The sequence below is a fragment of the Crinia signifera genome, chromosome 4 (genome assembly GCF_055691185.1).
Source record: "Crinia signifera chromosome 4, ASM5569118v1, whole genome shotgun sequence".
NCBI classification, from domain to species: Eukaryota; Metazoa; Chordata; class Amphibia; order Anura; family Myobatrachidae; genus Crinia; species Crinia signifera.
This window is the reverse complement of record NC_139220.1, coordinates 259,029,387-259,041,541: the sequence shown is the minus strand read 5'-3', so window position 1 is coordinate 259,041,541 and position 12,155 is coordinate 259,029,387. Positions and strand designations below refer to the sequence as shown.

At 47.9% G+C, this 12,155-nt stretch overlaps 1 protein-coding gene across 10 annotated transcripts in view; it reads left to right on the top strand.

The window, feature by feature from the left end:
- Window positions 1-12,155, top strand: part of MEGF11 (multiple EGF like domains 11) — a 418,300-nt gene that overhangs the window by 80,764 nt on the left and 325,381 nt on the right. For all 10 annotated transcript variants that reach the window (XM_083184347.1, XM_083184348.1, XM_083184344.1 and 7 more), the window contains exon 2: window positions 5,433-5,556. In XM_083184347.1, the coding sequence (XP_083040473.1) occupies window positions 5,441-5,556 (116 nt within the window). In that variant the 5' untranslated portion in view covers window positions 5,433-5,440. The remainder of the gene's footprint in view (window positions 1-5,432; window positions 5,557-12,155) is intronic.

Here is a 12,155-nt window from a genome sequence, read left to right as displayed (position 1 = left end):
TGGAGATTACCCACAGCTGCTCACTTCACAGGACCTGAAATAAATGGATGTCAGATCCTGAAGGAGCATTTGTCTGTTAACTGGTAAGGCTTTACGTGTGGCAGCCCATGGGACAGACGTGGTCCCTAATAATAAAAATGGATGTTCATGTGAAATGGGCACGCTTCTGCTGTGCAAGCGGATAATGATAATAGTGCAAATCACTTTATCATTGCTACGCCCTCTCCGAGCAAATATGCTAATCATGTCATTATGCAGTGGTGGGAGGGGCCATGGTGACGATAAATTCATCAGGCCCTTGCAATTGATCTTTGGAGAATTAAAAAGTAGACATGCAAGTTGTTTGGGATTCAGCTGATTTCATTAAGAACGTTTGGTACTTGTTTAGTTTCACGGCGGCAGATATATCGCATGCGATTTGCATACGATCTGCATGCGATTTGCATATGCGATGCGATTTAGTTCCTGTTCATAACCCCACTATCCACTACGGCATGGAGATTATATTAAATAGTGTAGCGAGCGCAGCGAGCCACCGAGCCCGAAACGTGGCGAGCGTAGTGAGCCCCGCGGGGGGCCGCGGATTACTTTACATGTATTCTGCGTCCCCTCGCCACAGAATACATGTAAAATAATCTGCGTCCCCTCGCGGAGCTCGCCACGCTTCGGGCTCGGTGGCTCGCTGTTCTCGCCACACTATGTGATATCTGCCACCGTGAAACTAAACAACTACCGAACGTTCTACAATTGTTGTTGTATAATGCCTTTTTTTATAGAAATAAAAGATAATAGGTCCAAATTCATCCCTGTCCCCAATGTTGGGGGTCTGCACATGTGCACATGCAAATGGTAGTTGCTAAATTGTAGTGGGCTAAAGGACCTTTCATGCCCAGGGGAGGAGCAAGGCAGGGGGGCCTGCCCCTTCACTATCCACGCCACCACTGGTTTCTTTTAGTAACAGGTGGCGAGCAAAGCGGAACAAGCCACCGTGCCCGAAGCGTGGCAAGCAAAGCCAGTCCGCGAGGGTTTACTTGGGTCCCTTGTTCCGTCTTTGCTTCTCCTCTCTCCGCCCCCTCTCCTCCCCTGTCATGTCCGAAGGTCCTTTAGCCCACTTGAATTTAAACCTAACCATATGTAAACCCTGGTGCATTCGTAAAATGATTGGCAGGCGTGCTCACAAAGACGTGGCATGCCCATGGAAACGCTGGGCGTACCCCTGCGAATGCAGGTGTGGCCCTGCCTGCTTAGGGCGAATGAATGAAGTCACACGAAGTCCAGGCTTACTTTGCATGCTGAATAGAGGAAACATTATTTGATGGGGAGTAACCATCAAATTATTTTTCCTCTGTGCGGTCGCATGTGAGTGGGTGTGTAAGCGCACACATTCGCCCGCAGCGTAGTGTGGGGATTTAGGGCAGCAGGGGGGCTGTGCGATCAATGGGGCAGTGTTTATCTGCTCACTAGCCAGCAAATATACGCAGCCTATCGAGCAGGTCTGAATTAACCCGTTTGTTTTTATGCTTTTAGAATACTACTCTGTCTCCCTTCTCTCATTTGCATACAGACGTCTCCAGCATTATACAGAAAATGACATTGGGCGGGATTCTCTAATAACCCCCGCCGTACATTGCCGGCATTTGCATTGTTAGCAATCGCATATGCAGTAACAATCCGATTATTAACACAAAGGTGATGGCTGGCGATGGTGCAGTGGGTCCTCCCTCCGGGAACCCTCAGCTGGCTTTGAGGGCTCCACTTCCTCCTCCCTGCACTCGTAAGCGGTGCAGGGAGGACGAGATCACTGGTCCGGGCAGCACAGCAGGAGGCTGCCCGGACACAGGTGGGGGGGGGGGTGCGTCGCGGATCGGTGTGGGGCGGCGGGGGATGCGAAGGGAAGCCCATAGGCTTCCATGGGGTTACGCCATCTAGTACTGGCGTAACCCCCACAGTGAAGTCCCGGCGGTGGGGCTTTGCTGCATATGAAAATGCAGTAAAAACCCAGAAAACAGGGTTTTTTGTTTGGTGCATGTCACCCATTAGGAGAAGAGATAGATGTAGCAACATAGCTGACTAAACAAACGTAAGCCTAGGTAGTCTTTCCATTATATTAAATGAGAAAATGGTCTTTTCTCCGGAGCTGTCTCTTCTGTGCTTTAGATACATAACTCTCTGTAAATGCCTCCGGAATATATACGGGAGCAGTTTGCTATGACAGATTGCATTTTCTCTGCCCAGTAAGGGGTTAATGCCCCCCTGCATAATAGGTGTTTTGAGTGAAAACTCTCAATGGCAAATCGAGCTCTCTAGAGCCCAAAGGGGACATAATCCATTACTCTGCTAAGATACTACATGACAATGGAGCCATGTCTGATGTGCCCGCTGCCCTGATTACACACAGAGGAGGAGGCATTCACAGCAAGTCAACCATGTTAAATGTCCCGTAGAGCATTGTGTGTCTGCCCAAGTGTTCCCTGAAGACACAGTGCGTTAGCAAAAAGTTTTAGGGGTAGATGAATGGAAATTTAGAAGCTCTTGACTTTCTTTTATAGCAAAGAGCACTTTGCTGTACTAATATTGCAGGCCCGGGGATGGACTGAAATAGTAGAAGGGTCTTGGTTCCCGCAGCCGATTAGTAGATTAAGGTAAGCTATAAGTGTAAGTGGACTCAGATCAGAGGACATACATGATTCAAATCATTTCTAATATTAACCAAGAGGGTAATAGAGGTGTACACAGTGCGATCCTGCTTTGTGATACGTGCTCCGGCACATCGCACAGCACATAAATTATGCGCTGCAGGTACTTTTTGAACTAGATCGCATCGCATCTAGTTCAAAACGCATGCAGCTTTAGCACATCGCATGCGTTTTTCCGCCCTCTACGGTCGGCTGACGACTGTCGTCTCTCCTCCACCCTTATCACTGCTTCCCATGCTATAGTACAGGACTTTGCCCGTGCTGCACCCCTTCAGTGGAACGCACTCCCTCGCTCCATTAGACTCTCCCTGACCTTGCAAAGCTTCAAAGGGGCACTGAAAACTCACCTATTCATCAAAGCGTACCCTTCCGCTGCATAAATTAGCTGGTTCTCCGACCCCTTGCCTGTTTACATCCTGCTATCTAGCCACCGCCCACTTGCTTGCACCTCTTGTAATCAGTCTGTCTCCCCTTCCTACTAGATTGTAAGCTCCTCCGAGCAGGGCCCTCTTCCCTCCTGTTGTTAAAGCCCTCTTCTCTTCACCTTTCACTCACAGCTCTCCTATACTCAAACACTCAGTGACCATCTTCGTCCGCATACTCATCTCCATCATTGGCCTCAAGCCTCTTATAGTATGTTGATTGAGTCCTCACTACTTATATTTAAGCTGTAATGTGTATTGAACTGTGGTGCTTTTTGTTATTTATTCAATGTTATGCCAAGTTTTGTCTCCCTGTACTGTTCCTTTGTATGGCGCTGCGAAACACTTGTGGCGCCTTATACATAAAATTATAATAATAATAATAACTAGATGGGATGCAATCTAGTTCAAAGTGCTCGGTATGCACCACTCCATGTATGGGCACCTTAAGGATTAGTGCCACACCTGTTCGATACAGGGTTAAGTGTAAATGGTGGTAGTAGTGGTGGGGGGTCTACTAAGCGTTTGACAATATGAGTCGTTTGCATTTGCCCATAAATTGACCTTCAGAGTAAACACCATTAGTTTTAGTATTCATGTATGGGGTAAATGCATCGATTGTGTCAGTATGTGACATGTGTCTCCTTAACTAAGGGCCTTATTCTAGTTCACTCTTAGAGGCAAATTCCTTCTTAGATGGACAAAACCATGTGCACTGCAGGTGGGGTAGATGTTACTTGTGCAGAGAGAGTTAGATTTGGGTGGGGTTTTACTTCTAAGTGAGATCTATATTGCAGTGTAAAAATAAAGCAGTCAGTATTTTCCCTGCACAGAAACAAAATAACTCCCCCAAATCTAATTCTCTCTGCACATATTACATCTGCCACCCTGCAGTGCACATGGTTTTGTCCATCTAAGAAGGATTTTGCCAGAAGGAGTGAACTAGAATAACCCCATAAGTTTGCATCGCTTTACTATTGCTTAGCATTGGTATTGCATTGTACTGTAGGTAGTATTTAGTACAAGCTGTAATTCATTGTTATACTGTAGCTTGGTATCCGGATGCCTAATTACGGCATCAGTCATTAGTTCGTCCTCATATGGTCAACACACATTTGGTCGACAAGTGCAAAATGGTTAATATCATTAGGTCGTCAGGTAAAAGGTCACATGTATCTAATGTAGCCCATACACTTGTGCGATGGAATCTTATGGTGCCCAAGTGCTTTTTTTCCGGCACCTGATGTCGTATACCACCTGCGATGCCACATCGGGTGCTTGAACAGGGCTGACAGCGGTGTAGCGGAGTGAGCGACAGAGGGCTCAGAGGTAGTCAGCGCGAGCGACAGAATTTAATAAAACACTGGGTGGCCCTCTGATTGGCTGAGAGAGTTGGGCATGGCAATGGTCAACACACATATCGACACACCTGGATTCAATAGTATTTTACGTTTTTATACCTTTTTATAATATCTTTTTTTACCATTGAGATGGACTGTGATTGGGAATAGTAACCTGTGCCAAGTGCAGTGAGGCACCATGCTCGCTCGCCACACAAGGGAACGTGGTACACTTATTTGGGAGTTATAGTGTAAAAATATATATGTATTTAAAAAACAAACAAAAAAAGCAAAAACTTGTTTTGTGTTGACCATTTTCGGGTCGACCTCCTTTACCCGTCGACCACAGACCCTGTCGACCTTTTACATGTGGACCTATTTACCCTATTGACTGTCAACCTAATATGTATTGCCCCATTGATTCATACCCCTGTAGCTTGTATGGGGGTTCTTCCTGTGTCCTAAGAGAACAGCCACAGGTTAATGGATGACAGAAGTTTGTGAAATAACTGTGAACAGTTTGAGCAAACCCCTTGCTGTATACTGCTAATGTCATATGGTCATATTCCTTCCTGGCATGCCTGCGTTCAGATGCAAGGCGAATAGCAAGTAGAAGTCATGGTTCTTCAAAGGGATCAAGGTTCTTCTTAGGAATCAATAATAGCAACTACAAGTGGTGTGTATGCTGTGGTAAATATGCATCTGAAGACGGCTTGGCTGTGACAGACCCACTGCATAAGTGTACCTTGATTTCAGGTCTCCTGCTTCCAGTTCAGAATCCCCATAATGCAACACATTTAACTGATCTCCAATTATCTCATTCTTGGTGCCTAGTAATACATCTTGTTCTAGCAAAATTGCTATTACCCCATGTAAATGAGTCTCTCCTTCATTTAGTATTATGTACTGCTTCCAAAGTCAGTGCCCAAAGTTTTCCATTGTGGCAACTTTTCTAATGAACTCTTTATTCTCAGGTGTCAGGATGAAGCTGTGTGCTGCTTTGCGATGGACTGTGAAGGTGTTCATACTGTGTCTGGTACTAGGAACTGCTGTCTTGCTAAATCCAGAAGATCCGAATGTTTGCAGCCACTGGGAGAGGTGAGGTCACTGATGCATTCTTAGTTCATAAACTCTGAGAGTGGAATACATGCAGCGTATGTTGTGTGCATGCACATAGTACAGCTATTGTTTAAAATCACTCTTATGGGGTGATTCAGGTTGGCTCAATAAGCAGCGAGTGATGAAACGCTGCCCGCCTGGCCAGTGAACACCCACCCCCCCGCCGACGTGTGAATCACCAACCATCGAATGATTTTTTGCCTGCTCGCAGATAAAAGTCAGTCTCATCTGACTTTTATCTGGGCTGGAGATGGCCAAACAGGGGGTGGGCGCTGACATCCTGTCATGTCATCCGTCCTCCCCGAGCAGGCCTCGGGGTTTGCACATGTGTATTTCGACCATACGCATGCGCAGACCTGCAGCATCAGTCCCTGGACCGAATTCAGCTCACAGGGAGCCAACCTGAATCACCCCCTTAGATCTTTGTTTATCTAGACACTTAGGGGGAAATTGACTAAGATGTTTATTCTACGTCACATATGATATTGCTATGGGCAACCAATCAGATCCTGTCTACTATCTTCTAGAGGGTGGTAAATAAATAAGAAGTCGATTCTGATTGGTTGCCCATAGCAACATCACATGTGAAGTAGAATACACATCTTAGTAAATTTCCCCCTTAGTATTTCTGCCTTTTATGAAAAATTGACTAAAAACAGGCTCATATAATGGGCAGGATGCAGTAACACCCGTGCCCACTACCGCCCCCCTCCGCTGCCTACTGCATCACTACTAATCGCATATGCTCTAACATATGTGATTAGTATTGCAAAGAGCAAAGATCTGCCCTTTGCGAAGCAGCCGACGGGGGTGAGCGTGTCCCCCCTCCTCCTGCTGCTGCAGGGCTTTCCACCCTGCACCTGGAAGGGGAAGTGCGGGGATAGGGAGGAGGAGGTCACTGGTCCGGGTAGCACAGCAGGAGGCTGCCCGGACACAGTAAGGGCAGCCTCTATTCCAGTAAGCAGTATACATCTTCAAACAACCCATCTTTAATAAATTACCCCCTCATTCTGTATAATAGCCATCACCTCCTATCATTGCTCATATATTTTTTAAAGAAGATCTATGTCTGTTTGTTTTACTAAGAAAACATCCTCTCAAGTACCATAACCATGCCTGGCACACCATCAGTTCCCATTATAGTCAGAGGGTCCTCATTTAGTCCACTTTAGGAATTGCCACTCTAGAGAAGTTTGCATGTACCCAGCAAGTTTATCATAGATGTTGATTGGGCAGCACAACAGGCAAAACAAACACTGTTCTTCAACCATTGCCCCTCTTATACTCTCGCCGTATTCATTCAAAGATCAGGTGTGGCTTAAAACAGGGATTGTTGATGAATATTATTATAGTTCAGTAAATGTTGCCTTTAGAGGTATTTGAATGAAAAGTCAACAATAGGCAGGTGAACACTCATTTAGTTGACACTGACAGGCAGTCCAAAATTTGGTGGACACTTTGTTCATGTTTTTCTGACACTTTTAGAATTATAATTAGGCATGGTTAGAGGTAGGCTCTGAGAGGGGACCAGAGGAACGGTTGGGGTTAGGCACTACAGGGAGGGCTAGGTTAATAAAAAATACCATATCTACCTGTTAACCTTGTTGACTAATCATGTGTCCCACCTGTTCGCTATGTCAGCCATCTGGTGTTGACCTTTCAACTGTCTTTGTTTTAATCCACACCCCTCTTTAGACAAGTTCTCCTTAGAGTATAAAAGCATTCTGGACAATGAGTCTAGTTAACCTCATAGGAATCGATAAATCTTATTTTGACAGCTGTGTACTTTATCGCTCATATGATTGACAGCCTCTTCTGATTTAATTGAGGTCTCATTTATACTCATTTTCAACCAATCTTCAAATTGCTTTGCATGGACCTATCATCCCCTCATAAACTTGTCTGTGTCTAAGACGGTTTTGTCGTTCACTTCATTCCTTCATTGGCAGTCAGTCTGCAGCCAGTGGCATTAGGTAGAACATTCTGACAGGAGAAGGAGACAGATTACTTTGTGAGCAGAGAACAGCACAGGGAACCTGCTTTGGGCCTTCCCTGTACATTGGCTTTCCTAGACCACGTATAATAATTACCTATTGTTTACTGCTAACTCTTTGTATAAATCTATCATGGCCGAGGTGTTGGTAAGATCGGCGTTAGGTGACTATGGCATTCCTTGGTTAATGATCATGTGAAGACGTTTGTTTGGCAGCTGTAATGAGAGTGTAGCAGGGGCTATTATTCCTGCTGCCGTGTGCCTATTGTTAGGATCCGCCTCCAGCGGATCTGTGTTATGCGCAGATTCACATATTCTGTGGGTAGTTTCATGTTCTCCCTGGATTCTGCTCCCTGGGTTTATCCCAGCCGGTGTGTGTGTGTGTTTACTCGCTGGTGGCATCCAGTGGTCAGCCTGGGCCATTGCAGCTCACTTTCAGTGCTGTGTGTTCTGGACTCAGGTGTCTTGATTAGGCTCCTAGCCTGCAGTGCACACCTTTAGGCAATGTGTAATCAGCACCACATTGTGCTCTCTATATAAACCCTCTGGTTGTTCAGTCCCAGGCCGGTTATAGCTTGTACCTCAGGGTCTCAAGTGGTCCTGGTTCCCGTTCCCAGTCATCCTGCATCCTGTCATTGATTCCCAGCTGTGTCCTCCATCCAGTCTCCTGTCCTCCCGGTGTCCGTGTGTCGTCCTTTATCCGTCTCCCGGTCCCTGCAGCTCCTGTTGGTCTCTGTGGGATTCCTTCTCCAGCTATATTGATATCCCTCGGTTCCAGATAAGTTGGGAGATTCCCCCTCTTTGTCTCCTTACTAATCATTTGCTTATTGTGTCAGCGTATAGTGTATTGTTACACCTGTCAGCAGTACTCAGTGTGTCAGCGTATCGTGTATTGTTACACCTGTCAGCAGTACTTATTGTGTCAGCATATAGTGTATTGTTACACCCGTCAGCAGTTCTTAGTGTGTCAGCATATCGTGTATTGTTACACCTGTCAGCAGTACTTATTGTGTCAGCATATAGTGTATTGTTACACCCGTCAGCAGTTCTTAGTGTGTCAGCATATCGTGTATTGTTACACCCGTCAGCAGTTCTTAGTGTGTCAGCACACTGTGTATGGTTACACCTGTTAAGCATTAGCACAGCGGGTTCCTGTTTAGAGTGCTATCCACTGGCACCCCTCTCCGCAGGGCAGGGTGGTCCTCGCCTCTTTGTTTGTAGATAGGTTTCCCCTTGTTCATCACTGGCCTTGGCGTGTGTGTTGTCCTTAACATAAGACCAGGTGGCATCGAGGTGGGAGCCTGACTAACGGGCTCCCACGAACGCGGCTATTATTGGTGAAGCCTAGCACCCCGCACACACACGTCAACTCCATCTGAGTACAACGGAGTCAGGTTGGCGAGGCTGCCCTGGTCCTGTCACTATCTCCTTCCAGCCAGTGTCACGTGGTGTCTCGCCAGACAGCGTGGCACAGGAGATCCTAACATTATAACCGGCCATAACAGATAACTCTGGAGCTGAGTTCTGCCCTCTCAGTCCTGCAGTTTTCCTGTCTTGTCACAGTATCTGTTTTGTCACTGTCCTTGTCGAGCCACTTTTTGTCGTGTCATTGTTTGTTGTGTCTGGTCTGTAACCTTGCACGGCTATATCATGCAGGCCATGCAAGAAACTTTAGCGGCTCTAAATTTGGCATTTACTGCCTTTAAACCTGGGCGGTTAGAGGTTTTGCAGCAGTCCTTACTGCAGTTGCAAAAACTCCTCACAGAAATTTTTCTGATCCTCCCAGAGGTCACAGGGGTTCATTCAGCCCCTAATGGGACCCTGCCTAAGGAGGTATTAGGCAGCAAGTCCTCAGACCCAGAGGTTCAGGTAATGCATAGAAGTGTTCTACGGCCGAAGCTCCCATTGGAGGAGCGTCAGCGGCGTAGAGACTTTAATCTATGCTTATACTGCGGAGATTCAGGCCACTTTGTGCAAACTTGTGTTTTGCGCAACTCCAGTGGTGGCAACAGGGTGTTTCCTCTGGCCAAGTCGGGGCAGGTTGTCAGATCTATGCCTGTCTACACTGTGGCAGAGGAGTGCTCTGAGTCTCCCAGTAAAAGCGCTCTGATTAATACGGTTGGTCCAAGTGCTGGGAGTCCCCATTTTGGGTTTAATAATCAGCAGAGGAGGTGCTCCCCGCATGATGGGATTTCTGTTCATATTAAGTCAGAGTTGCAAACCCTTAAGGGGAAAACCCAGGTGATTGACTCAGATGCCGGGGGCCCGCCGAGCCGGTCTGATGCCGGGGGCCCGGAGGCCGCAGCCCCGAGTGGGGGCCCGGAGGCCGCAGCCCCGAGTGGGGGCCCGGAGCCTCAGTTGGTAGCCCCGAGTGGGGGCCCGCAGCCACAGTTGGTAGCCCCGAGTGGGGGCCCACAGCCACAGTTGGCAGCCCCGAGTGGGGTTCCGAAGTGCGCAGCCCCGAGTGGGGTTCCGAAGTGCGCAGCCCCGAGTGGGGTTCCGAAGTGCGCAGCCCCGAGTGGGGTTCCGAAGTGCGCAGCCCCGAGTGGGGTTCCGAAGTGCGCAGCCCCGAGTGGGGTTCCGAAGTGCGCAGCCCCGAGTGGGGTTCCGAAGTGCGCAGCCCCGAGTGGGGTTCCGAAGTGCGCAGCCCCGAGTGGGGTTCCGAAGTGCGCAGCCCCGAGTGGGGTTCAAGTTGGTGTTGCCCCAGAAGGGGTTCAAGTTGGTGTCGCCCCAGAGGGGGTTCAAGCCGGTGTTGCTCCAGAGGGGGTTCAAGCCGGTGTCGCCCCAGAGGGGGTTCAAGCCGGTGTCGCCCCAGAGGGGGTTCAAGCCGGTGTCGCCCCAGAGGGGGTTCAAGCCGGTGTCGCCCCAGAGGGGGTTCAAGCCGGTGTCGCCCCAGATGGGGACGCTGTCCATCTAGTCCCTAAGAGGGATTCTGATTGTCCTGTCTCTGAGCAGAGTTCCAGCCATGTCGGTAACATGGAGGAACCATCTGTTGGTCTTTTTGTTGTTGCCCAGCCAGAGTTTCACTATAGTGCTGCCCACTTAGAAGTGCGTCACAGTGGTGATCAGCCAGAGACTCATCATAGTGCTGCCCAACCAGAAAGACCATCAGACTTGGAAGAGGTCATAACCTCTAAGGGGGTCCCTAAAGTCTCAGCCTCAAGGGCCATAATTCCAGCTATACAGACCAGTCAGTTAGCTGATAATGAAGTTACTGTTGATGCTTTGAACGATATCTCTACATCTATAGTTTTTGATGGGGACCTAACCCAATTTGTTGCGCTCACTAACCATTTTCTCACGATTTTGGAGTCCAGACCATTTTTAGGTATCACTTCAGATAATGTGGTGCTCTATTTAATTTACTGCTTCAGAGGTGAACCTTTCGAATGGGCATGCAAATTTTTTCAATCTGAGGATCCCATTCTTAAGAATCTCCCAGCATTCAGTGATGCTGTAGTGAAAAAATTTGGTCCCAATAAAAGTGGTTCAGATGCCTCTGGGCCGACCATCTTGTCTGCAGAGACTCCATGTTTAGGAGAGTCAATACAAAGGGCCCAGCCCATAGCTATTACCACTGGGTGTGCCTTTTTGTCTCCCTCTTACAGAGATCTTCCTGAATTATTACCACCTAGAGCACTGGTATCCAGGTTTGATGCTTTCTCAGATTCAGACTCAGAATTTGTGTCTGAGATTGATGGGTATCCGGTGTATACAGGCCCTATGGTTTATGAAGAAGCCTGTTTAAAACCAGGGACATCTTCTCATACCAAACATTCTAAGAGAAGGAAAAAGAAGTATATGCACTGACCTTTTGCTTTGTCCTGTTTGTCATATTTGTTGTCTGGTCTTGTTGTGTCCGAAGGCCACCTTTGAGAGGGGGGCACTGTTACAAGCTGCAGTCACAGCTTGTTCCTGTTTGTTGGTTGATACCCCCATTCCAGGGTTTGGTATTCTCCATGTAGTGGAGAACCTGGTATTGGGGTCCCTTGACCCCTCTTCAAGGGGGGGGTACTGTTAGGATCCGCCTCCAGCGGATCTGTGTTATGCGCAGATTCACATATTCTGTGGGTAGTTTCATGTTCTCCCTGGATTCTGCTCCCTGGGTTTATCCCAGCCGGTGTGTGTGTTTACTCGCTGGTGGCATCCAGTGGTCAGCCTGGGCCATTGCAGCTCACTTTCAGTGCTGTGTGTTCTGGACTCAGGTGTCTTGATTAGGCTCCTAGCCTGCAGTGCACACCTTTAGGCAATGTGTAATCAGCACCACATTGTGCTCTCTATATAAACCCTCTGGTTGTTCAGTCCCAGGCCGGTTATAGCTTGTACCTCAGGGTCTCAAGTGGTCCTGGTTCCCGTTCCCAGTCATCCTGCATCCTGTCATTGATTCCCAGCTGTGTCCTCCATCCAGTCTCCTGTCCTCCCGGTGTCCGTGTGTCGTCCTTTATCCGTCTCCCGGTCCCTGCAGCTCCTGTTGGTCTCTGTGGGATTCCTTCTCCAGCTATATTGATATCCCTCGGTTCCAGATAAGTTGGGAGATTCCCCCTCTTTGTCTCCTTACTAATCATTTGCTTATTGTGTCAGCGTA